The sequence below is a fragment of the Malurus melanocephalus genome, unplaced genomic scaffold (assembly GCF_030028575.1).
Source record: "Malurus melanocephalus ecotype Western Australia unplaced genomic scaffold, MMel_1.1 scaffold_371, whole genome shotgun sequence".
NCBI lineage: Eukaryota > Metazoa > Chordata > Aves > Passeriformes > Maluridae > Malurus > Malurus melanocephalus.
In genome coordinates this window covers 417126-444798 of record NW_026623603.1, presented here as the reverse complement: position 1 = coordinate 444798, position 27673 = coordinate 417126, and the positions used below count along the sequence as shown (strand labels likewise).

The window sequence follows — 27673 nt, the reverse complement described above, 5'->3', positions numbered from 1 at the left end:
TGTGGCCTAGCTTTGTTTATTGGGAATCACTTTAGTAACCTGAAGTCACAAATAAGCAGTAAATAAAAACTACAAATAAACACAGGTTACACATGCAAATTCCTGTTCACATCTCACATGTGCAGGTACATTAAGAGCACAGTTCTAAAGAATCTTGACAAAACCAGATTTTAACAAAAAATGGTGTTAAAATGCAGGTATGAAAACTTCCATTTGAAGAATATAAAGATACCTTTGTCCCTTTCAGGACTCCAATGCTGCTTTTGATATACCAGAGATGTATGACAGCGACGAGATTCAAGTAAAAGCAGGAAGAGCTCAAGGAAATAATACTGGTCRGAGAATGGGCATTTACTTCTCACTAAAAATACACTGAATAGCTGAATAGGAAAGTCTAGCAAGAGTTTAGGAAAAAAAAAAATCACAAAGTTGTAAAGCTGACTAATCACTAATTTTCCTATTTGCTACAGATAACAGCAGTGACATTAAAAGAAACTGCAATTCAACATTTAAAAATGCAACTTACATTTAAAGACTTTTCCAAAGTGAAATGCAATGACAGCCTTACACTCAAAATTAAATAGCTGCTAGGCTCAGACCAAAATATGGAATGTTCTAGATAAAATAAAAATACAGTGTTACTTTTCATTTTTTATTCAGAATGGAACTGAAAGACAATTTCTGAAGCTTGAAAGTAGCATGTTTCATTTAAATGCAGTTTTCTTCTCATAGATGAGCTTTCCACAAGGGTGCAAGATTTTTTTTCTGTCATAGCTTGAAGTGTCAAAACAAAAAGTTGCTATTCTCACATTAAGAACAAATTGTTGTCATTAACTTAACTGCATATGCTTTTTGCTACAACATTTAACACATGAACAGACCTATAATGCCTACTGTATCTCACTAAAACAAAAAAGAATACAGTATTTCCATCTACTACTTGTACTGCTTTTAAAAAAGATTAACATTAAAAACAAAGCCACATGTTCCTTACATCCTTCCTTCTTTTTAAGCTTCTTTCTTTTGTCTGTATTCTTCTGCCATTTTATCCAGAATTTTCTGTTGAAAGAAATATAACTCCCATTATATTTGGGATTTATTTAAAGAGTTTCTCACAGGCACAGTGTAAACAACAGAAACATAAATCCRATTTCCAAGTTTACCATCTCTGAACCTTAATTGCAATTGCAAAGGTCATAACTTAACAAGGCTGACACCTCTCTCTACCCTGCTCTGGATTGGAGCTCTCCTTGGCAAGCCAAGGGAATTCCTTCCCCTTTTGTCATGGACTTGTGACAGCGATTGTGCCACTTACCTGGGTGGAATCTGCCCTCTACAGAGGCAGGGACACAACATCTCCCGTCTCTGGAGAAGGGTTGATTTGGAAGTTTGAGGAATTTGTTACCACTTTGATGACACAGTAGCAACATGAATTCATCAATTTAGTCTTTCCCACTCTCCAAGCAAAGGAAACTCCCAGCTCCAGAAGTGTCTCTGTGAAACAAAAGCTGCATTTCCCCCTTCCCTACCCAATTCCAAACCCCGCCACTGTCACAGAGTCATCCACAAGCAGCTCACTTAATTATTTGTGCCATGGAAAAAGCCAAGCAAATCATGTTTCACTAAAGTAATAAAGTTCAAATTGGCATTATTCCCCCCTTCCCTTTTTACATCCAGTCTTTGATGTCCCATAAGCAGGTACCTCAATGGAAAAAAAAAAAAAAAGAAAAAGAAAAAAATGCTATGGTGATGGATGAGGTGGGTTTTCTTCCTGCAAGATCCTGCATGAAAACTGATTTTCTGATCTACTCTTTCATAGTGTTGTTTCTTTGGTGACAATTTTTATACCGTCTGCCCTCCTGGGTCTTCTGCTTATTTAGGGGTTTCCTGTTATTGCAAGGAGAAGGTAAATGTTTGGAGGTGCCATCTTCTCCTCTGTGGAGCCCCTGGGGTTTGCTTTCAACACAGGTTACCAACTGCCACGAAATGCATTAATGTGACATTGCAGGACTATCAGAATTCCTTTGGGATTGCCCCTTCCTGGAGGTGATGTTTGCAGCTCACAGTATGAGGTTACAGCAGCAGCACTGTCACTCATGCCATGCAATCATGTGATACCTCATCCAGTTAGAAAATTTAAAAAGTGCTCACAAAATCAGAAGTTGCAAATGTTTTTGTTTTTTWAACATATAAAAACTTCATCTTAAGGTTTGCTGACTGGTTAAAAACACTCTCAAAGCGMCAACTGCAAGGGATCTGGGCCATCTGTATTTACTCTGCACCCCTACTTCTAAGCCTGGCCTTACTCCCATTGGAATTCCCTCTTTAATCCAAATTTACAAGATAAAAAAAAAGCTGGGGCCCCTCTTTAAGCTGTGTATTCTCCATATTATTTTCAATAGTGATGAAGTTTGGAGAGGTCTACCTAGAGTTGAAAGTTATARAATAAGCCAATTTCCACTGCCTGAAAGGCATTTTTATTCTCAGTCCRGACTTGTTGAGCTCTATTCCCCAGAAAGAATCAAGCCATTTAAAATGAACAAGTTTTTGCCTTACCTTCAACTTTTGATAATGAGGAAGGCTGCTGCAATGGGTCTTTTTTGCAACATCTTCATTTGTGTAGAACAGGGAACACAATTTGCAATAAAACCCTGTTTTGGGTACCACATAATTCACACCTAGAGAAGTAAACACCACAAAATAAACTAAGAGATCTACTCTACATCATTTTTAATGTCATATGTCATTTCAGCTAAGTCTTAAAACCATAATTCACTTTACATTAAAAGCTGCTTTATCTTTAAAAGTCTCTGCTCTAATTTAGTCAAGCAGGGGCCTAGTAGTAACTAAATATGTGCAGGATTTTTTTTTAATTTAAAAATCAACCTTTCAGATTAAGGGTCCATTTTATTGGTTCTTTCAAAAGAACTCACAATGTTTTGTGATCAGTTTTGGAGTATTTAGTATGACTCTGAACTATTACCACTGCTGTGCTTTGTGCTAGCAATTGAATTTGTGTTGCTAAAAGATACCTCTTTCAAGTTCTGCCTATGGAAAGTGTCATGAAAAACAGTATGAAAATAAAGAAGAAAGAAAATACTTGGTTTAGGGCAGGAGTGAAGAAGGGGGAGGAAGGGGAAGCCCTAAAATGAAAGGCTATGGGGCAATGTGTTGCCAAAAATAAAAGTCAGATGAAATGAGAAATGCTACTGTGCACAGAGAACATTTTGGAAAAATGTAAAACAGCCTTACCAACAGGAATGTTTGGCTGGTATGGCCCAATCCTAAACTCATCTGGGACAAGAGGTTTCTCTTGGGCACTCTTTGTCTCCTGCTCGCCCTGGGGGTCTGTATTTTCCTGGGCATTTTTCTCAGTATCCTGTGCTGTCGCAGTATCAGAMGCTTCAGCGCTTTCAGCCTTGGCATTTTCCTCGCTCTTAGTTCCATTTTCTAGCGTTTCGTTCTCCTGCTCTGGCTCTTCAATCTTGTCCACCTTGATCTCWGCCAGGCTGTCCTCATTCTTGCCAGCAGCCTTTGCTGCCAGGCCCGACTTGCGGAGTTTCTGGTGGTCCGAGTCCTCCTCGTCGCCCACCTCGTCCAGGGTGACGAAGCCCTCCATGCTCCGCGGGAAGCCGCCCACGTAGCGCTGCAGGGAAAACGGGGGTCTCACGTCAGCTCAGGCTGCAGGGTTTCCCTTGACCTCTCCTAACCTTCAGAACAGAAATACCTTCTCTGATCTCTTCCTCCAAGACCTGCCTCATTCACTCAAATTGTTACTCAAGGATGCAGAGGTTTAACAAAGTCTCTCTGTGCCCCAGAATCAAGGATTCCACTTCAAAATTATTACTTTTTTGCGTCAGGAGGGGCCACTGTTTCACCATAGCAACATGTGATTTCAACTTAAGAACAGAGCAAAAAACACACTTAAATTCTGAAGCTGAAAGTTCTTTAACGTATTTTAAGTGAAAGCACTTTTAGAGTGCATCAATTTTGTTTCTATTTGACAGCACCACAAGATCCTCAAATTCATAGCACCACAAGATCCTCAAATTCATGCCTGAAGAAAAGGTCAAACCTTACCAGAACTATTCTGTCCCCACTAATGGTATGAAATTTTCTGAAAAATAACTAAAAGCTGTTTTCAACCAGTGGAAAGCTTACAGCATCCACATTAAAAAAAAACACCAAAACACAAAGAAAACCAAACAAAAGCCAAGCTGAATCCCACCAACCACCTGAACTGTAGAGGCCTTTTAAAATCCAGATTTCATTAGAACAGGGACTGTTCTSTTTAAATTCTCAATTTTTGAAATGTTCCTGCTGATAAGTAGTCATCACAATTCCACACACTTAACAGCAATTGTGAGCAGCACTGAAGCAGCATTAGCTTTGGGAATGTAAGTCTTCAAAGAATTAAGTTTGGGTTTGAGGCAGTTTATTACAACCAATGCACACATACTAAGGAACACTAAGAAAAAGAGCTAATACCATTTGTATCACCAGTACTGGTCTCAGCACTGTTATCTAGGTTCCCGACAGAGGGATCCCCCAAAATTGAAATCCATGTACACCTCATTCATTAATTAGGAACACRCCTTTCTAGCAAAACAACAGTTCAAGTCAACCTATTACTAAAACTTTGCACTAAAACTACTCCACTGAACTGAGTATGATTAACAAAGGAGCTGGTAAGACATAAAACCCACAAGAGTATGGGATCATGTGGTGAGAAAAAGGGAATTCACAGCAAGCTGCCTGTGCCTGGAAACACCTTGAAACCAGTTATTTTCTCTCTCCAGTGYGAAAGGGGCCCTGGCTAACTGCAGATGGCCCTGCCTGCCTCTCAGTCGGTATAGGTGTACATCCAGTTCTGTCCAAGTCCAGATTAGCCTCAAGTGCCCAGTAAATTATTTTTTAACATAATTTCTGGGCTCAAGGGTAACTACAGCCAGTTTCTGAGAAACTGCTCAGGAGAACACAGTTAATGGCTAAGTATGAGTCAAAAGGGGTGAAGAGAAAGCAAGCAAATCCCCAGGAAGCAACAGGGGCAGAAGCCTCTAAGTTAAAGGCTTCCATCAGAATAGAAGCAGGGATTTATAACCGAATCCATGTGCAAGCAAAAGTTACATCCAGTGAGATCTTCCACTCTTTTCACAGGAGCTTTAACACTTGTTTCTCTCCAGAAACGTGTTTTAAAGACCCAGAGAGGCAGCTCTGCAACAGAATGCACACAGTGTGCTACCTAAATTAGACTGGGCTACCCTCAGTACCTTGCTGTAAGATTTACCTTTTTAAGTTTTTTCTTGGCTGCTGGAGTGGCCGCAACACTGCCCTCAGTTTTTACAGTTGCATCATCAGGTGTGTCCTTCTTTTCTTCAGYAGCCACATCAGCTAAATTGGCAACATCTGCATCCTCTCCTGCTGAGCTGCCACTTTCTAACAGTGCTGCTGCCTCCTCCTCATCCACCAGCAGCTCATCTTCTGATTCCAAGAGTAAACTGGGCTCATCTTGCTCTGCTGAATGCTCTCCACTCTTGGCACCTGAAGGCTCAGCAGCTTCCTCTTGTTTCTCCTCCTTTGCTTTTTCTTCTGCATTGCCACTTTCAGGTTTCTGTGCAGCTTCTGTTTTGGACTTCTTATCACTGGGAGATTCTTTGCTGTCTGGGGAGTATGTTCTCTTTCTGTAAAGAACAAAGAACATTGTTGCTTGTAAATCTGGAGAGCCCAGAAATTACTAAAGAAAAAGATCATATTTCTCTGGACAAGCCTGAAAACTATTGTGTTTCAGTTCACAAAATGGAAGACTGAAGGCAACCCTGGAGGACACTATTCTTCAGACATACAAAAGGTTGCAGCAAGGAAGAATTATCCTTACAAGACAGGACAACTGCTCCTGGGTTTAAATTGCAGGAAGRCAAGGCTAATTAGGGACTGCAAAGGATTTCCTGAGGAGCCTGAAGAGGCTGTGAAATTTCCATCATTAGAGGAAGAGGTGGGTAGCATATTAGAAACAATTCATCTCTGTGTCTCTGGGCACAACAAMCAACCATTTGATCTCAAAGCTTGCCTGATTCTTTTTTATTGTTTCTATACTCTGAATAAGGTATTTTCATATTTCTTTTAAACAACATTATGCTTTAACAATAGGAAATTACCTGGTTTTGTCCTTTTTCAGCAGTTCAACTCCTTTGTTGGGAATCTAAAATAAAATTAAAATCTGTGAGTCACAGCAGAGTAGGATTTACACAACCACTGCAGCATTAATTCAGACCAGAAGCCAAGCAAAATCCAGCCAAGTACTTCCAGTTACATTAACCCCCAAGGACTCTGCCCATGATACCCACCAAGGGTAATCAACTCTTATTTCTATGTCAGACAGGACCTGACYAACCTAGAAATCCCCTGCCTTTATTCACAGTGCTTATCAGTTATCCAGTACAAAACAAATGGGATATCCTGCTCCAGCAAATTCACATACAATTCCTAGTTTGTTTATTAACCAATAGAATGTGACGCAGGCACTGGCATGGATCAGTCCTACCTGTACTTTTCTCCCAATCCTTAATGGAAAACCTTTAGCAGACTCCCACCACTTCACCTATTCATGAATTACTGAACAGGAAATGTCACTCTTAGGCAGTAACAAGGAAATCTATTCAACTTGCCACTAAGTGCTCATTTTGCTGCATTATCATGTGCAACAGTAAAATTTCTTCGTGCTCCACAACAAAACTGATGTTTCTAGGAAACAGCTTGACAGTTCAGCTTTCTCCTGCTTTTATTATCACAGAAATTTATTATTATCACAGAATATTCTGAGTTGGAAGGGACACATAAGGATCATCAAGTCCAGCTCTTCAGTGAGTGGCCCATACGTGGGTTGAACCCACAACCTTGGCATTATCAGCACCATGCTCTGACCAACTGAGCCCATCTCAGTTTTCTAGCAGCTGTCTYAGTGCAATGAAGACTTATAATTGCAGGAATATTACCCTGATGCACAGGCAGAGGTGCAGTTTTCACAAACTTTCATTCTCAGAGAAGATGGAAAAAAAARAAACCCACATTATAGAATGTTCTAAACAGAGTGATATTAACTAAAATCTACACTATTTACTCTGAAATCTGAACTATAGTAGTTTTTTGGTATTTTTAAACCTAAAATGAATATCCTTTAACTTGTTCTAGGCCTCATAACACCACACTCATGCCAAGTAACTGCACTTGAGGAGACAGAAAACATTAAAGCCAACCGTTCCATTTTACAAGCAAGTTTTCAAGAAGCATTGGCTGTCTTCTACCTTTCTTTACACCTTCAACTACAATGAAAAAAGTAAAAACACTCCCTACCCTTAACACCAGTTTCTTGTACTTTTCAGATAGATCCACTTTCACACATCTGCCTTGGAACCAGAGCGCTTTGTTGGCACAATGCTCAACCATGGCCAAAGCATCTTCCCTGGTCTCCATCTCGATGAAAGCCTGCAAAGATTAAAACACACACTAAAAAGAACTCTAGAACACACACTTTTTCAGACAAAGCAATTTAACTTGAAATGCAGCATTTCCAAATGCTGAAACAAAATTATGAGGTTCAGCTACATCCACCCTCTCCAAACACTTAAACATTTACCCAGGTGCTCTACAAACCCCAGCTTTTCAATTCAGTAACATCTGTCCCACAGAAAGTTTTGAAATTAAACAGGCATTTAAATAATCTGCCAAAAAAATCACCATAAAGTAAAATATTATTTAAATAAAAAAGTATCAGGACAACGAAACTATTACTTAGTGCTTATGTACCTGAGAATTTCAGAGGAGCTGAAAAACTACCCCMCTATTTCATCTTTGGTTTTTGAGAGAAGCCTGACACAGAAAGGCAGCAACTGCTGCTCCTCCAGCTTTGTGAGGAGAACCTCTTGGGAACAAGCCTATGGCATACTCAGGTTGCTGAATGAGCTTTAAACAAACACATCTGGGTTGCAGTAGCTTTGCCAGAAATTTGAAGGCAGTTTCAGCAGCCAACTTAGGCAGCAAGGGATTTTATTTTTCCAATGAAATAAGGCCAGGGAGGACTTCCTAGGGGTCACACAATAGTCTAGTAATTTTTCACAGGATTAAGGATTCAGGCACCCATCTCTTTGAAAAAGCAGTGGAACKTCCTATTTAACTCAAGGGAGCAATGAACTGGGACAGTAAAGCTTAAAAAAATTAGTGCAAAGTAGTTTAAACTCTTATGTATTTATAAAAATCATGTCTATCAATGCACATTGAAAGCATTTTACTATACACATGCAATGGTCTGTCTTCAAACCTTTCTTTTCCAAGCTAGAGCCACAGGAGGACTGCTTTTGTTTAAAGAATGAAAAATAAATAATAAAAAAATATGTAACAGTGGAATATATTTGTTAATGTTTCAKAAGTAATGGTTTTTCAGCCCTAAGAAAACAGTCTCAAGGCTCCAAGAAATCTATATAATCAAAAAATTAAGCCTCAATGGTAAAACCCTTTCCCCATCTGAGGCCTGCTCCTGTTTTTAAAGCAGCTCCTATTCCAGGGACATCTCACAGGAAGCTCCRCAGCAAACCTAGACAGACCCTGGGTCATTTCCAAACATATGCCAGAGCAGAAAGTCTACACATGGCCCAGCTAAAGGTGTGCAAAACCCTCTCCAAACCCTCCCCCAAGGATGCTCCCCAGTCAGTTACCTGGCTTTTCATTCTCATGAGGATGTAGTTCTTAATTTTCCCATAGGGCTCAGCCAGTTTGAGCACGGCGTTGTCAGAGTACCCAGAGTGGGGCAAATTGCTCAGGTGGATCACACGACCAAGTTCTGGTTTTGGTGGCTCAGTCTTTTGATCAGGCTTACCCTCAGGTTTCTAAGATTACAAGGGAATGACATTTTTTTTTAAGAGCTACATGTAAAATATTACATGGGTGACTGTCCCTTSATAATTTGATAAAACTGAGAAGTACAGGAATTAAGAATAACTTAAATGCAACAGCCTTGTAAGACAGGCTGCCCCTGATTAAAATAAGGTAATGCTAATAAGCCCAACTCTTTTACCTTTATTCTCTTGTATTTCTGTGACAAGTGGACTCTGACTGGTTTACCAAACACCAGGGCAGGTGTTGTTGAATAGTATTCGACTGCAGCCTGGGCATCTTCAGTGGTCGACATTTCAATAAATGCCTGAAATCACATGAAACCAAATGAAGTGCTGCTCCTGCAGGAATCTAATTTTGTTTCAAATTTTCAATTTCTTCCATGCTTTCTTTTAAAAATAACTTCATCAGAAATGAAAACTGCTTTTGGTTACAACATGAACTGACTTGCAGAACTTGGCATGAATTTCAGATACTTTATTTCAGTGCTATTTTGTTTGTTTACATTCCACTTAGATTTGGATTCAAAACATTCAATTGCTTCCTGCTTTTGCACTTCTATGATATTGCCTTTTTCCACACTTCAAAACATGACACACTGAGTAATACAAACTAAGACCAAGTGAGTTTTCACAGTATTAAAACCAGAGAAGAATGTCATGCTGTTGAGAAAGTTATGAACAACCAACAAGGAGGGTTTTTCAACACTGAAGTGAAAATGCAGCACTACAGCCACATCTGGAAACACACTCCTCCTTTCCCACATGACCTTGGTTACACGYGTGTCGTATCATGGGGGGGCTGAGCAAGTCCTTTTCCAAAACAAAGCCCTCACAGTGACACAAAGCCCACCAGAGACACCAGCCAGCACCACCAGCAGTGCCCTGAAACCTAACCTTACCTCATTGATTTTGTTTAGAATCAGATGATTTGTAATTATGCCAAAGGGTTCAACGAGCTGAAGCAGCTGATATCTCAAATTTTTTCCCCTCTGGAAATCCATGATRTGCACAACTCTGCTTGTTTCCTGTTAAAGACAAAGCACGTCTACACAGCATGAAAAAAACTCTGGGTACCAGCAAACCTGAAGAGTCTGCCATGGCTTGCTCTACTGGTAGAACTTTTTAAACTTGTTAAAAATTTTTATATCTATYTTTCCTAGTAACCAAAACAAGATGAATATAGAAACAGCATAGAATTTCTAATAATTTCCAGAGGAAGATGCTTGCCATGCCAAAGTTGTCTTTATGTAAGTTTGTCCTATAGCTTCATCATAAAGAGAAAGTCTGAAGAAATTCTGTACAGTTTTGGAATAAATATTTCATAATTAACACAACAAACCCCCAATCTCAYGTGAAAGATTCAGTAGTTTCACACAAATAAATTCTAAAATCTCACTTCTAAAGACAATCATTAAAAAAAAAACAAAAAAAAACAGAACAGCAAAACCCACACCTTAAGAAATCACAGAAAAATCATATAACAAAAATACAAGTTAAAAAAATAATGCATTTAAAATACTAACCACTCTGCCCTTCTGCATGTGTCTGGGTCCTTGCATATTTCCATTTCCAGCTCCTTTAAGAAATTAAAAGAATGAACAAGCTTAGTTCAACCTGTAAAACTGGGATTAACACATCTTATCATGAGTTCTTAAAAGACRTATCACTTGTAATACCAAACCAGAATGACATTAAGTTTTAAAAACTAATTATTTCATTGTAGTCTAAAAAGGCTTTCAATTTATGTCAGAGCACTTGTAACTTAGGTTCCTCACTCCTGCTCCTTCACCTTAACATGAGAGAAAGAGCTGCATTTATTGCTGTTCAGGAAGAGCAGAGAATAAGTATAGCCCATAGGAAAAAAACAATCTCCTGTTTTAAATAAGATTTGCCAGAGCAAAACATCTCTGTATACACAGGATGTGAGATTTCTTTATTTAAGACACACTTCTTACAATTCAGGGTTTAGGTTCTAAAACATCACCAAATCTACCACTATACCCATYAAAAAACAAAACAAAACACAAAACCAAAAAACTCCTTTCAAACATTTTGGCTTATAATTAAATTTGAGATGTTTTGAAAAAGTAACGGTGTTATTTTGATGAAATTAAGTATGAATGCATCTATGATCTAAAAAGTGTCTAAAATGCTTGTWCTCTGTCAAGTGTAAGTACTTTGGGATAATTACAATGTATACTTACCTGATATTTAGGTAAATTAATTAGTTTTGCTCTTTTAGTTGTTTGAACTATCTAAAGGTGCGAAGCAAGAGCATCAGGCAAGAACCTGATTCTTAGCTTCTGCCATGAGAGGAAAAGGTTTGCATCATCCATCTTCCCATTTCTCACTTGCTATTCCAATTGATTTCTCAAATTCACTTGGAATTAGGGGTGAAAAACACTTAGGACAATGAATTCTTACAAGTTTCACACAGGAAACTCCACCTACATGTAGCTACTCAGAAGACAGACACAAGAACCTCCTGGACAGGAAAAAAATCCAAGCTCAAAACATGTGCAGACGAATCACAGTTAAAAATCACCAGCCCTAGGAAATCGGCAGCTGGCAGAAAGGTGAAGTGTGGGATCTCAGTACCAGTCTTTAGTCCTYTTCTGGCCAAAGTATTTCAGCTCTACTGCTCAGGAAAGTGTTTTCCTTTGTTGTTTCATAACACCAATAACAAATTAAAACAGGAGTTAAAACAACCCCAAGAACAACCCATCAGTAAGTTAAGCCTTGTAAAGGTAGGTGCCTGTTGKGGTTACCTCTGGGCCCAACAGGAGGTCCTCCAAGGTGGAATGGGGGTGGTGGTGGTCCCAAAATTCCTGGTGCAGGGTTTGTAGATTGCTGCAACATAAAGGGATCACCCCTAGAAAGAGGGGAGAACACTGTCATTTTAAACCAAAAAACTGTGAAGCTTTCATTCACAAAACACTCTAATTTCTGCAGAGTTTCTATGCAGACAGCTTAGGCTACTTTTACTGCTGCCCTTCAGCTAGAAAACAAGGGGAGGAATCCATCTGAAGCAAATGAGGTGTTGTTTCACAGAAAACATTAGGAATGTCCTCTGCTTCAAAATGAACAATAATAAATACTTCAAAATTAATTGCTACTTACATTCCATGTCCTGAATCACTGTCAGGATTCCATTCTGGGTATCTTAAAAGAAACAAAATGAAAAGAAAATATAAGAAAAATGCGATCTGTAGCTGTGTAACACTTCACACAAGCAGTGGTACCTGTAGGTGTAACACAGCTGCAGCACAGGCAACACTTCAGGCCTGCAGCCAGAGCCATGAATAGCACTGACAGAAACGCTGTTCTTCAGGACAAACTCCCTACACTGTCTGCAGAACTGCTGGGTTTACAACAAAAAACGTACCAAGGTGATATCAGATTTGATTCAAYAGATTCTCAGCTGCTAAGATCCAACTGTTACATATACATCAAGCAGGATTCCAAAGTTATGAACCAGGATCCCTTTCTGTCCTGAAGATGCTTTAAGATTGTTTTTATTCTCTAAAAGGCACAGTAAACCTGCTATGTGTAACATAAAAGTTATTTAGAATCAGGGAACATCTTAAGYTGGAAGGGACCCACAATGATCACCCAGTTCAACTCYTGGGCCTGCACAAGACACCCAACAATCCCAGCCTGTGCCTGAGCACCACCCCAGAGCTCCCTGAGCTGTGGCAGGGTTGGTGCTGAGCCCTCCTCCCCAGTTACTGTACTTCCAGTTCATACATTTCGAGCAGCAGCTGACAGCGGCGGCTGTGRGTCGCTCCATTGATGTGATGGTTCCACTCCTGCAGCAAAGTAAACAAGGCACAATTAGCAGCCACACATGGAAGTGCTTTTCACAAAGTCATGTCCTACAGCGCAGAGTCTGCTCTTCTAAGCTGCAGTTTCACAGATACACAGATAATGGAATCTGTCTCTGGTGCTTTGAAGAGACGCTGACAGTGGACCTACCTCCTCCCTCCTAACCTGGGTGAAAGGGTGWCTGATGGGAACTGGGCTCACTCCTGCCTCAAAGTGCAAAGCTCCCTGGAAAACTAGAGCACAGAGTGCCATGGCAGCCTTTGGAACTGAAGGCTGAGTGTTTGTCTCCAGGCACTTCAGAATTTCCTCCGCTCTCTCTGCTTCATTCCTCAGATTTCTACAGATTAATGTAAAGTAAACATTCCAATTTTTAGAACCATAAAGAGGCCAAGAAATTACACGGAATTCAGAAAGGAAAGACTAAAGGAAATGAAACTGCATAGCTAGGACAAACTATAAGTATATAGGTGAAATGCAAAATATATGACCATTCAAGGGGAATGATCAAGGGAAAATGTAGATCTAAATCAAGATGGTGCAAAGCAGAAATAATTAAATTAAAGCAAATCAACCTGGTTCTGGTTTTAGCATTAGGAAGGAATGAGGGATTTCTACTTTTTMTCTGCAGACTGTTTTAACCACAAAGGGCGTTATTTATTTTAGTTCCTGATCGCAGTATCTTGACATTTTTACAAGTAAGAGCACAAGTCTGTGCATTGTTCACATTCGTGAAGTGATAGAACCTCTGGAGCTTCCCTGCTGCACATCTGGGAGCCACAGCCTGACCTTCACTTTGCTGCTCCTCAGCGAGGAAAGGAACCAGCAGAGATAAGCAGAGGGGGAGTAAATCAGGAACCTTGGGGCTGAAGGTTTTCTTCAATTAAAGATTTTTTCCTTTCAGACACATTTTCAACTATGCTGGCACTGGCAGCTGCTTTATGCGGCTCTTCTTCCATGTCTGTGTCTGCTCAGCACCCACAAAAGATTTCTGCCCAATCCCTCATGTTTTCAAATTTTTGGTCTCTGCAACACTACAGCTATCCTTCTGAGTACAATGAGACACTCCCAAGGCTCACTGTGGTGTTTCCATATATTAAATACATACCCTACACTTCCCACAAAGGAGAAAAACCAGGATTTAAAATCTCTCATAAAGTACTACAATATTACTCCATAATGGTCCTGACRTGAAGCAAGATGAAATCTTCATCCATTTTATCAAGAGGTAAAATGAGAGCACCACTATTTCTTGTTAACTGCACAAGAAGTAGGCTCTGCAGCTATTAATAGACTGGCAATTAGGATGAAAAATACCCACCAAAAAAAAAAAAAATCTACAAACCATTCAATATGAAGTTTCTTCAGTTCAACACTTGCTAACAAGTSTTAGTACTACACTCACAGTCCTTTAAACCCCCAAATCCCTCTAAATGTGGGTGCACAATCAGGAAAGCTGCAGTGGTTGGTTCTGACAGACATAACACGCTTTGGATCTGTCTCAAGAGATCATTTAAAATAAMTTTTACTTCAGTTTAGAATCATTTGTAAACTAGAGGCAAAGTTTGGGAGATCTACTCATTAAAATGCTTTTGAATTGGCAAAAAAATGGGCATCTGACTTATTTCTTCAGATTTTTCTTTTCCCCCAGGGAACAATGGTGGCTCATCTACTTTAAGTTTTTATTACACAATTCTTAATCTGGATTCCCTTTACTGCCTACATGCAGTCAGAAGCATCCCTTCCCCAAGGTTTTGGAGCACCAAATATTTATATTTACAAGAACTCATTAACACAAAGGCCCCAAGTTCAGTGAGAGAAAACCTAAACGGAGTTTCTAAAAACCCAGATTACCCTTTGGCTCAGTTGATGCAAGTGAGAGGACACGCTGTTCCTCAGAAAATGAGGCCACACTCAAGCACCTAATTTTAGCCAGCCCTCTCCCAGGGCCACTACCAGGTTTTCCCTCTGAGATGTACCAGGTTCAAATGTTTAACCTCCAAATTCATCTGCTTGGCTTGCATCAGTCTTTCTCTCTGGCAGGAAAACAACYCCTCCACGTCTAACACCTCATGCTCTGATAAAGGGATCAGGATTGACAAAATGCGTGAAATAACTGGGGCACAATTTACTTCAGACAGAAAATAAACTGGGTCTTAAAATACACACATATCATATTAAAGAAGCAATTAAGAACATCACCAAAATAATAATAAAAAAAGAAGACTAATCTGCCAATTTAAGTTACACTAAGGATGTTTAACACCTTATTTGCATTAAAAATACATATGGCTTGATCAAACACTTTTTAAAATCTCTGATATTTTTATCTGGAAGTGGGGAAAATGTGATTGTTATTGCAGTAATAAATTTACATAGTCCCAGCTAAGAAAAGCATTCCCTTTCTGCTTTCCATAAATTTTGGTTCAAATCAGATTACTTTAAAAGTTATGTTTTACTTGATTTGATTTTGTGGGAKACACAAAATAAGGAATGCTGTAATGGTTGGGTATACAAAGCAGAGGAAAGAAGGAGAGAAAGAGAAAAATTCTTGTGGTGACATGATTTCTGAAATTAGAAACAAAGCCCAAACTTGGGACATAAGAACCAGATGATCCAATCGCAAATATTTTACAGTGTACTAGCAGTTTTAAAGTCAAAGTATACTCCTAAAAAAAAAAAAAAGTTTTACATGTTACAGAAGAAGTCAGCCACTTGGTTATGCTGTTAAAAGAATTTGGTATTCCTCATACCTGGAAAGGTATTTCCATGTGGATATCCTCTCATAAGATCTGCATTCCAAAGCACACTAAGAGCAATGAGCCTTTAAAACAAAGAGCTAAAAAGACCCCTACTTACTGGATTACTGGTTGCCATCTTCAAAGGCCTCAGAAGTTTATGCTTGCAATCTAAACAAATGACGTCCTTTTACAGAACTGAGCATGGCAGCTAAACTGTTAACACTAAAACTTTTGTGAAAATAAACGTGAAATACAGCAGACAAGAAACCCGGATTACTGTGTTTTATACAAAAAGTAATTAAAGCAACACAAGTTCATAAACTGTCAGATAAGGTGGAGCCATAACAGCATGTGCTCTAGAAGTTTGATTCTTTCTTTGCAGGGACAGAATAATTCTTGTGTTTCGAAAAGATCASATGTACAGAAGCAGCACTTTTTGAGAGGTAACTGTAAAGAAACGGTTAGTAACAGCAATTCCACATTGTACCAATTCTACAGTAATAGCATGTATTATGTTTTCAATTGAAGGCCTTCAAGCTAATTAGCCACTAATTGTGACAAGAGGGGCACTCTATTAGCCAATCAGACAATTAAATTGCCTAGTATACTGGAAATCAGCAAGATGAGTACATTGGAAAAGCTGAAAGTGAGAAGGCTCTGAAAATACCATCTGAATCAGCAGGCCATTTTGAGTAACCTGCTTCCTTTGYGGAGTTGCACTAGTCATGGATAACTAAGAGGGAAGCCTCAGCATCACCGAACACACCCGAAGATCCACTCTACTTGTGAGCCAAGTAAAGAACACTACTAGGAACACAAAGCAGGATACTGCAACAGCAGACTGATTGCTYGGAGAGTCTACAGGGATAGATGCAACATGTGACAATAAAAAGTGAGTCTGAAGTGTTCTAAGGAAGTTGTGAATAAAGGAGAAAAATGACGACAAATTTCAGCCATAGTATGAGATAGAGTGTTAAAGTGAAATTAAAAAGGCAAGAATGAGCTAATCTAAAACGKGGTTTTTACTTTTCCAAATAAGTTCCAGGGCTCTACATTAACTCTTTCCCTTTGGACAGGGAAAAAGCAGAACTGTGCAAGAATGCATCTTAACTACATATAAATCAGCAATCAAGACAGATGTGGAGGAGAGCTGAAACTAGCTTCCGGAATGGCACAGTTGTTACACTGCAAAAAAACCCCAAACCAACAAAAAAATACCAAAACCCACCCCAAAACTKCTTGAATGCCAGATGTTTGTGGTTAAGAGAACATGTAGATGTAAAATATAAACAAGATATCCCAGTAGATGATAGCTGTTTGACTTGAAGTTAAGCAATCTGGGCAAATAAAATACATTAATGTAAAGCCCTGGTTTACAATGTTTGTCAACAATTACCTTGCAAATAAACCAAGTGCCTTTTTCACTCTCAAACCAACTTTCAGATCATTTCAAAAGCAACCAGGCCATAGAAATAATTAAAGAAATAGGTAAAAACAGAACAGATACTACAACGTAAAGGAAAATAGAAGTATCTGGTGCATAACTCACCTTATTAGAATGAACTGGCATATCACATATAGAGCACAGATGGGGATAACCCTTCGGTAAGAATCCATGGAAGTCTTCAATATTGCTATTTGGAGGAGCACCTCTCTTTTTCTCAAAGAGAGATCTCTCGGGACCAGGACCACGACCCATTCTGTCATACTCACTGTCAAATTTATGATAGTTATGCGAAGTCTCACCATAAAAAGATTCATCCCTACACCTTTCTCCATCTCTCAATCTGTCATCTTCATAATCCATTCTGTCATAATAACCAGATTCTTGAGAACGACTTCCATGGTCATAGTCAACCACTGGGTTGAGACTAGGACCACGATCATCAAAGCTATCTCTTCTAAAATGCCTTTTTTCTTCCCAATCATCCCTAGGTACTCTGTACGGTGGTTCCCGTGTGGATGATCTGCCATCTCTACCATAACCTTCTTCAGCTCTCCTCCTTTTAAGTTGTAGAAGGATCTGAGGCAAGTTTTCAGGAGTGATCTTGTCCTCGGGATAGCGACTCAGTTCATCTAAGTCTCTAGCAGACAGACCAAAGCTGGCCAAAATGTTTGTGGCCTGGTCTGCATCTCCACGGTGCTGAGAAGACAAAGGGAGCGGACCTCTACTTCCAATGTTAAATATAGACTGCAAATTATGGGAAGAGGTACTACCAGAAGACAGTGCACTATGAGATCCTTGTTGGTTCAATGAAGAACTCATTCCAAGATTCATTAAGCTAGCAAGGCGTGCAGTACCCTGGTTCATCCTTCCAAGAGATGCTGGCATATTTAAAGACTGGGTAGCAGCAGCAAGAAGGCCTATTCCTGCAGAGAGGTCACGCCCATGACCTTGTGAATCCCTACTCAGAGATGACTGCTGGAATGACTTGGACATTGTAGAACTAGAGCTTGTCTATTTTATGGATCAAAAAAATTTCTTTTTTTTTTTTTTAGTTTTTTTTTTAAGATGGCTGCAAAGAGAGCTCACACTAGAAAGCTAGGCAAACTTCACTTCAAAAATGGTAACGCCAAGAAAGAGGATCAATAATGACTGCAGATCTTCTTCAAGCTGAGAAACACCAGACAATTCTGTAGAAAAACAAGCAGTTTTAGTCATAAATCCCTTTAAACAGATGCAGTTTTAAACTTATGCATCATGTTGATCTAAAAAAACATTAAAGATCTCAATCTTACAAAGCTTTTATCACATAACAGATTCAAGAGGTACCCAGAACCTACATATATTATTGCAGATAAAAATACAGTAGTGTTTCCTATACATACTATTCTTCCACAAAAAGCTACTTTCATACGGAAGAAAAGTGAATTTCAGAAGTTTGCGATGTCTGAAAGCATCTATAAAGTTTACTGACATGTAAACCTTGATCTCTGGTTAATGGCTTTGTTCATACCCTACATTACTGTACTGTGTCTGTGAGAAGAACACAAAAAACGTAGGCCCATAGAATCCAAGATGACTTTGGCATATAACACATATTTGAAAATGAAACCTGTACCATCACAGAACAGGACGAAAGGAAGTTAAAAGTAACTGAAGTTTGGGCAAAAAGTTTCTGCTATAAGATCTGTAAACAAGACCAAACATAATATTCAATCTTTRTGCAGTAAAATTCCAATTACTGATGTGAAGACAGATGTGAACAAGAAAAAAAAAGGTTTACATTTTGCAGGAAGTAAACAAGACCTCTTGTTCCAATTGCAGTTACACCACTAACAGCATTCAGAAGGATTCTTTACTCTGTTACATGGCAGCTGTGACATCAGCCTGTACTCTCAGACCTCAAGCTAAACAAGGTCAGGCTTAGTGCTGGGATGGGAAACCCAAGGAAAACCCTGCTCCTGCAGGAAGAGACCCCATGAGTCAGGAGATGGCACAACGTCCCAGCAGCCCTGTCTCTTATCAGCACTGGCTGGCTGGGGCTGGCACTGACACCATGACCACTTGTGGGAGTTAAAGATCCTAAAACACCGCTCACAAGAGAGAGGTGACTCTTYAGTGTCCCACCAATATACTAACCTAGCAGTCAAATATTTGGTTGAACTGCATTTACATGAATTTTTAACTGAACAGTCTACCAACATCCACAGTTTGCTGCAATGAACATATTTTATTAAATGTTCTTTTAGTACAGAGCAGAAATAAACTGTAATACTTCACCCCATCCTCCTCCAACCTTGGGAGAGATACACAAAGTTTAAAGCAATTCAACACAAGTGAAAATATTACACCAGGAATAATCTGTTGTTGGATCCCCGACGCTGCAAAGCCCTTTCCAATGTCGGCAGAGCAGTTCTGCTTCTCCAGCACTGCCACTGAAGAGCACATCAAACACAGAATCACTTGGAAAAGAAACAGGCACAGACTGCACAGCTGCAAATGAAGTCAGCTCCCAAGAGAACAGGTACGTTTAGGGAGGAATGGAAAGGACAAAATGAAAGCAAGGACTTTTCCTTGAAGAGATCAGTTCTGCAGAAGGCAATGGCTCTTGTACTGGAAACAGAAGGAAAAAGGTCAAGGTTAGGAGTAGGTCTCTATCCCCACTGCCTGCTCAATCCACAGTCTGTTCCAACACTGCACAAAGCTGAAAAGCCTTGTGTTTTCTTTCTCAGCAGCCACATGCTACAAAATTACGCATTTATGTAAAAAAATAATGAATTCTCTGGAAAAGACACAATATACATAACGCACAACTCCACCTTTGCAAAGCAACTCCTTTATACAACTTGTTACATACTCTGTTATCAATGCATCTAAGCTCATTTCAGCTACATTTTTAAGAGTCACATATGCTGAAGTCACTTAAAGGAAGCTTAACTCTGTGACATTTGTTTAAGAGACTGAGAAACATGGGGATGAAAACAAGTTTGAAAGGTCTAAGGCAGAAGGCAGAAAAACACTGCAGAAAGCTTCAGAGGAAAACAGTAATATGAGAACACACAGGGAGCAGACTAGGCAAATTCTAAGGGAGATTTCCCARAGAAGGGGGCCACACTGGAGGACACCTGGACAGAAAGCTTTGAAGAACTGTATTATAAAAATCAAGGCTCTTTCAGGTTCAGAGGAACACTAATATTAACAGGCTACCATATTTTTATCTTACATTCAAGATTACTTTATGACAATTTTACAAGGTAATYCTTACTCATTCCATTTTTACACTTAAATTTCCTCCTCCTTCATTCACACACTTTCAGAACAGTTTTAAGCTGAACTTACTGGGTTCTTCATAAAATCAGGTATTCCAAAGGGTTTTCTGAGCCTGACCCTGCAGCAATTCAACGGTTACCCCTACAGTCAGGGCAGGCTTGTTGAGTCCTACTGTTAGTGCAAGGACCCACAATATTCAAGTTTCTACAGAATCAGGAAARTTCTCCACTCTTCAAAAACACCCTTTCTCTCTGAACAAATGCTCCCTAATCCTCTCATCACAGCTGTCAACTGGCAGTTCATTGTGTGCTGCTCCAGAGAGATTAGCAGGGAACAAACCCCATGGCACCCCAGCCTGGCAGGACCAGGGCTGTAGGGACCCGCTGGTGCCGTGCTGAGACCCCACACTTTACAGAGCCCTTACAGAACCATACTAAGCTCCTGCTGCTGAAAACACCTGGAAAGGGRCAAAAGGAAAAATAAAATAGGAAAGATGGGAGAAAAACCAAGACAAAGATATAAAGAGGGATAATCTTATGGAAAAGCATGAAGTGGGACAGTAAGACAAGTGTATGTTGAGGACACAGCACATGTTGGCAGTTGGTGCTAGTCAGGAAATACCCTACAGCCAATTAGTATTTGAGTGGAATACTTAAATAAACCAGTTTGAATAGGCTCTACATCCAGTATTTATGACACCACTTATTCTTGCAATGGCTGCTGCACTCCACTCCTAACTACCCCCATCCTTTAGGATCTGCTATGGACAACTGAGGTGGGAGAAGAGCTCTACCATCACATCAAAGAAYGTTTAACTTCCACATGGTCAGGTTTAACATGATCCTAAGGCAGCATTTCCGGTGCTGATTGGTCTGGAGAGATTCCATGCCAGTATCTGATAGAGACAGGTTCCCATGGAGCAGGGCCAGCTTTTGAGAGAGGGTGCCATCAACTGAGTCACAGCAACAAGACGGGAAGGACTGAACAGAGCTGCCTTGAGAGCCAGACATGAGTTAGTTTTAAAGTGTTATGCTAATTGTTCCCCATGTAAATTCAACTATACTGGGAACAGAYAGGCTTTCACATATACCTTTCTGTAAGATGTGCAGACAGAAATTTGGCCATATCAAGATTTGAAAATATATTACATAATCTTGAARTAAGTTGAAAGTCAAAACATTATTAGATTTCCAGACAAATGCAGACAATGAATACAATTTATATCTACAAGTTGCAAAAGAGTTTTCTACAAAGGCAGACAACAAAAAAGAGAAATTTGAATCCTACAGAGTACACCATTATCAAATAGAGCCCAAAATGAGGCTGATTTTCRAACACTACAGAGGTTTTTCTTTTTGTGTAAAACTGGTATTTTTTCAATAAAGCTTACAGAACTCTTGCTCCAATATTAATTTTGACTTAAGAGCAATTTAATTCAGTGAATTGTTGGAATATATTGATCATGCTGAACACAATACCYGCAGCTCGTCACCTTTTATGGAGCACCAACAGGCTGAAAATAAGTCCCTAGCTCCCTATTCCTTCTGMCACTCGGGGAGTTTTAACCTATACACAGTTACTATAATTTTAATGTTCATCTTGCCCTTAGAATAACTCATCTTTTACCCATTCCTCTTCCACTATTTACATTAAAAAAAGTCTTAAAAATTTAAAGTAACTATTTTCACTTTCTAATCAGTTTCACTTTCACTTCAAAATACAGTGAATTTAAACAAACTCAKTCATGGTAAAAGCATGAAATAATCTACAAGCTGAAAAGCACACCCTCTGTTTGTAAGAATGCAATGCTTTTGCAAACCGCATACCCTTGGGAAAAAAGTCTCATAGAAATTTTTGGAAGTCTGCTCATWGGATAAAAATCTACAGGCCTTCCTTCTCCTCTTTTACACACTGTTGTACTCAGTGTGGCAATCCCTTCTGCCATGGAAGAATTCTTATGCTTCTTGGCAAAACTGGCTCTAGCACCTCATGGCAAAAGGGGTTATTGAGGAAAGAGATCTGCAATTTGGACAGGYAGCCCTCCATGCTGCTCTGAGAATTAATGGCAGTAAAAACAAGAACTTGCAAGGAAATTAGAAGCAGATGTTATCTAGCTGCTGAATGACCAAGTACAATAGATTTCAAATCTAAGGGATTAACTTTTGGACAATATAGAAAAGGCCGCTGTCTTTACAAAAGCAAAGGAGGAATTGTGCAGCAGCCTTAGAGATCCTCACTCATTTCGGTCCCAGTGTTCAAAGTTCTTATTTAATATTGCTGTTTCATATGCAAGAAAAGCACTCATCTTCTTCAAGCCATCTCAAAGGTCATGCCCTGAGAAACTTCAGGAGCACCTGGCACAAGGGATGCACGCACTTTTTCTGGGCACAGATTATACAGACTGTTTCAGACACAACAACTGGAGGAGTTTCAGTTCTCAGGATTATGTTTAGCTTCATCCAGGGACTTCCTTGATCAGAGGAGCACAAAATAATCTGAGAGGTGAAGTGACTGTAAMAGAGGATTGCTTCAGAACAGAGAAGTGTGACATCTGAACAGGCATATTTACCAATGGGGAATTAAAATGACTGGCTCAGCAATCAAGGATCTTAAAAGAACTTACAGTTTTCAACATCTAAATGCAAAAAGGAACACTAGAAGAGACTGGTTTCCTATTTCTGCTCATTATATAATTTAATATATTCAACCATCCCTCTTCTGTAAGAAGTGCATTTAAAAAGTGCATTTATTCCTTTACAGAAACACAAGTGGGACAAAAAGAGATCCAAGGAAGAGCAGAGAAAGAAGGCAAACCCCATGWATTTTCAGAAAGGGAATGCAGCAACATCCAGAAACAACATGTAACTGCAATCACTGTGGTGACCACACCACSAACACAWAAGCACCTCTTATGGCTTCCAGCCATTCCTTTCTACTACTTTCRATCCCATTGACACCTTCAGAGCCCCAGTTCTACAATAAGACAAATGAACACAGGTTCCTGCACTCATAAAAAGCTCCATGGAGCCATTAACAGAAGGGCTGTGCCAAAACCAGGGTCTCTGGCAAATGCTGCGGGATCTCAGCTGGGAAGCTCTGGTAACACAACTCTGTCCATACAACAASAACACAATCGCTTTTCAATCCCAGCAGGTTTGGGGAAAACAGCCCTTTGGGCACCAAAACTAACACCAACACAGAACATATCACAATAATCTATAAAGAGGTCGTACAGAAAGTGATCCAAACACAGGCCGAATTTTACCATTTAAAAAAAAAAAACCCAAACCCAACAAAAACCCCCCACAGAAGCGTTTTATTTTCTGATCTGGTAAACTGAATTTATGGCTGCCTCCAGGCATTTTCAGGGCTGCGATAAAATCTTGCTCTTTCCCAGCTGAATCCTGTATGAGGTTGCAAGAAATATTCTAGCTGCAGAGAAAAATCAAGGAACTGTTCACTGGTTTAGTGCTCTAAATAAAACCCCTTTGTTGAAATTATGACTGCACAATATGGTACTTAAACACAAACTAAATTAGTTCAGAAATACTGTGAAGTATTTGCTTTTGTTTTCAAGACATGTTGACTCAGAGAGCTGATGAAGAAAGGAAGCAGCAYTGAGGCTACAAAAAACCATTCATAAATTAACAAGTTGAATGGAAATAATTTTGTCGTAGCTCTGCTTGCAACAGCTTCTCCCCCAGATTTACTGAGCCACCCAGAAGCCTGCTGAGTATTACATTACAAAATACCTTTGTATTCACCAAATCTCTCAGCAGAGACATGTGCAAGTCACAGCAAAGGGCAGCATACAGCATTTCCCAATTTCTCACCAAATTAATGKGTGTTTTTAATTAAGTGTAGTCCTGAATAAACCAGGTGGATGTAACAGTTGCATTAAACTTYTGTCTAGAGCCCCAAAGACTGGCTCTTCTTCCCACCATGGTTTTCAGTTTCTATCTTTAGGAACACAGATACTCATGTTTTAAGGAAGCAATTAAGAACTCCTCTGGGTTTTTTTCCCCACCATTTAGTTCTGGGATGTATGCAACACCAAGTGCACAATGCAGAAGTACAAACRCTGGCTTATCACTTCACAAACACATGTCCAAGGCTTGAGTGCCAGTACCCCCACACAGAATTCTGAATCATTTTGGGATAAACTTCTTGATAAAATTCAAGACAGAATTATATTGGGAATACAATAGAAATGTTAGTACGTTCCACTACATGAAAAAAAAAACCACTTTAGTACATTGAAAAGTTAAATATATTAGCATGTTTCAAAATATGAGATTACCAAATCACTGAATCAACAGATTCTTTGCAAAGTTTCTTTTTTCTCCCTATGAAAACTACACAGACTGCACCAGAACTGCTCCCTACTTATCTGACTCCAGGAAGTCAAAATCACCTACAGTTCAAAAAACCTGAAGAATTTAAGGCWGAGTAAAAAGAACAAAGATAGTTCAGCAGTTTGAACCAGTATCAGATACCTTTTTCCCAAAGGTTTGCATTGTGGAAAGAAAAAAAGCCACACATTTAAAATGAGGAATGGCTCAGCTTTCTTTCAACAGCATAAATGCCTCATTTATCATTTAACAAAGGTGTTCTTCAGGCTCCCAGAAAGTTCTTTTCAACTTCTGATTGTTTTCAGAAYAGGTGAAGTTTTATCTCGTTACTTTGACTCTGGAAGCAAAGGATTAACATWAAAAAACCTAAATATTATCAATCCGCCACAAGAAGTAAAAGCATCCCCGCAGCTRGATTTGTAACCACAGCCTGAATTATATGAAAGTGAAACTGAGTAGAAAGAGGAGTCAAACGGATGCCTGCACTGTCAGGATTCTTGCTGCTCAATTCATTAATTCTTAAGGCCAGACAAACACCCAAACCAGCAGCTTCTGACTATCGGCCTTCACAGAGTTAAGGAAGGAGAAACAACGCYGCCTGCGACGCCCCGGCTGGCGCCAGCAGTGCTGGCAGAGCGCATGGGAGAGCTCCAGGCAGCAGGAAGCGYGGCTGGAGCTGGGTCGCGGCTGCACTGCCGAGGGTCCGAGCGGCAGCCGCTGACCCGGGCCCGGGGGGCGGCGGTGGGGGTGAAGTCGGGGCTTTGTTCGGGCTCGGCGCGCCCGCAGTACCGGCAGGCGGCGGGCGGGGGCGCCACGGGGCCCGCGGCACCGGCCGGGCCGGGCCGAGCCTGCGCGTGACCGCCGCGCGCCGGCCCGCGCCCCCTGCCACCCCCCCGCCGCGCGCTCCCGCCTCACCCCCCCACCCCCCTCATGGCGGAGCGGCCGCCGCCGGACCCCGAGATAGCGGCGGGCCGGGGGCGCGGCGCCGCTCCTACCTGCGGGCCAGCGGGAACGGAGCGCGGCGTCAGTGGCGCCTCCCGCTCGGTGCGACGCCAACGGTGGGGAAGGGGACGGACGGCGGGACTGAGGAAAGGAGGGAGGGAGGAGGGACTGAGGCGGCTGCGCGAGCTCCGCGCGCGCCGCGCTCGCGAGAGCACGCCCGCCCGCTGCCCGCCCGCTCACGTGCCCAGCGGCGGCCGCCCCGCTCGGCTCCGGTATCGCCGGTGAGTCCGCACCGCTCCCGCCACTGGCCGGGACCGCCCGCCCCGCCCGCCGTGAGGGATGTGGGGTGTAGGATGGGGACGGGGAGGAGGTGCCGCCGGAACGGCTCTCGCGAGAGGTGGGGGCCCGCTCACCCTGCTCTCGCGAGAGCGCCGCTGCACCGCGCGCCGCCAGCCCGCCGCCCGCGCCCCGCTCATTGTCCGCGCTCCCGCGGGGCAGCATGGGAAGGCTCAGGGGGCGGGACGCAGCGGCGGCCACGCCCCCTGGCGGGAGGGGTGGGGTGTCCGGGAGCGCGGGTTCGCGTCCCCCCTCAGCCCCTTCCGGGGAGCGGCACCGCCACAAATGCTGCTGCACAGTGTGTCCGGGGTATCCAAGGTGTCCGGGGTATCCAAGGTGTCCGGGGTATCCAAGGTGTCCGGGCTATCCAGGCTATCCTCTGGTTCCCAGCGCTGTTCCCTGTGTCCCAGGGCACACTCACGGACACCCAGCCCAGCCCAAAGCCGCTCTCCTCAGCTTGACGCAGGTGTCACCATCGCTAAAATATTCAAAACTGGGCTCTCGCTGCTTGTGAGGCCCGTTAGAAGATTCTGGTAAAAAGGCCGTGCAGCYAATCTGCGAGGCTTTGCTGTTCCTCTGATCCAACATTGCCACCTTGTGCTCGATGAGGAGAGGTCCCTGTGCCCTGAAATCCATTAATGACCAAAGCACTCGTACAACCCGGCAAATACTATTCATTATTTGGAATTCTTTCATAGTCAACATGTTTCTTCCCTTCTTAATTTTGTGGCYAAAGAACCAGTCTCTCTATCAGCCTGAAAGCAGCTGTGTTCCAGCAGCTTTGCGAACGCAAGGGGATGTCCATGAATTCAGGGAAAGCTCCAGGGGAAAGGAAAAATCTGCCTGTTCAATTCATCACAGGCTGATTTTTCTTCTCTATATGTGGYCGGAGAGCACAATGAAATAATAACACATTAGGATTTTTTTTTTTTAAATGGAAGTGGTACAATATACATGTTGAAATAATACRGAAATGCTCAGAGAACAAGCACAAGAAATCCAGCTCTTAACAAGCTCAGGATAAGAAAACAATTAAGTGCTCAAAAACAAGCTCATAAATCTCACTTAAAAATCCTCCTCTGCTGTGGTACTGCAGAGCAGTAAAAGCACAGCAAATGTAAAGCATTGCAGCCACTTTTGCCTGGTAAAAATCACATATAGATTGCAAAATGTATGGTGCTTCTAAACAGAACCATAAATCATGTTGACATTTCCCGAGTATGAATGCAGGTCCTGCTCCATTTCCCAGTTGTATTTTGCTGCCGGTCTTGGACCACATGGGTTCTCTCCCAATTCCCTTTGCTGTCCTTTGTTTGAGGCACCCAAGCAGGTCCAAGGTGAATAATTTTGACCTTTATCCATCGCCTTTGTGCTGCAGAAGRGGCTGCACTGGGCTGACTGTCCCCTTCGTGCCAGAGGTGACATCCCAAGCTCCACACCCCCAAGCCTGTTTTCAGCCTGACCACTGGAAAACCTTCAGGACATCCCTATGTGTTTTGTTTTCCAGCTGTGCACAAAGCTGGAAGCTGCACATACCCTGGCACCCAGAACCCCCCGTCCCTTGCCTGAGCCCCAGTGTGGGCAGCAGGGGAGAGGGGAATTCTGCTCAGGTGAGACCCCACCTGCAGAGCTGCCCCAGCCCTGGGGCCCAGCACAGGGAGGAGCTGGAGCTTCTGGAGCCAGACCAGAGGAGGCACCAGGATGGGCAGAGGGATGGAGCAGCTCTGCCGGGAGAGCTGGGATTGTTCAGCCGGAGAGGAGAAGCTTTGGGGTGGAATTGTGGCCTTGCGGGGCCTGAAGGAGCTGACATAATGGAGAGGGCCAGGACAAGGGGGAATGGCTTCTCACAGCCAGAGGCCAGGGACGGATGGGATATTG

The 27673-nt window shown here is 41.5% G+C and overlaps 1 protein-coding gene across 5 annotated transcripts; it reads right to left on the bottom strand.

The window, feature by feature from the left end:
- On the bottom strand, positions 1–25950 carry MATR3 (matrin 3). Of its 5 annotated transcripts, none has more exons than XM_057378706.1 (15): positions 25873–25918; positions 17001–18085; positions 12636–12697; positions 12009–12050; positions 11657–11760; positions 10412–10464; positions 9788–9913; positions 9068–9193; positions 8709–8879; positions 7351–7482; positions 6156–6199; positions 5288–5681; positions 3253–3646; positions 2557–2678; positions 1–1059 (listed from the first exon to the last, which is right to left on the bottom strand). In XM_057378706.1, exons 2-15 carry the CDS (start codon positions 17889–17891, stop codon positions 1009–1011), a joined length of 2712 nt encoding a protein of 903 aa, XP_057234689.1. In that variant the 5' UTR covers positions 17892–18085; positions 25873–25918; the 3' UTR covers positions 1–1008. The 5 variants fall into 5 exon arrangements, with proteins under 5 accessions (XP_057234689.1, XP_057234688.1, XP_057234690.1 ...); XM_057378705.1 differs by lacking the exon at positions 25873–25918 and adding an exon at positions 25513–25679; XM_057378707.1 differs by lacking the exon at positions 17001–18085 and having other exon boundaries at positions 25873–25950.
- Between the last annotated feature and the right edge of the window lie 1723 nt (positions 25951–27673).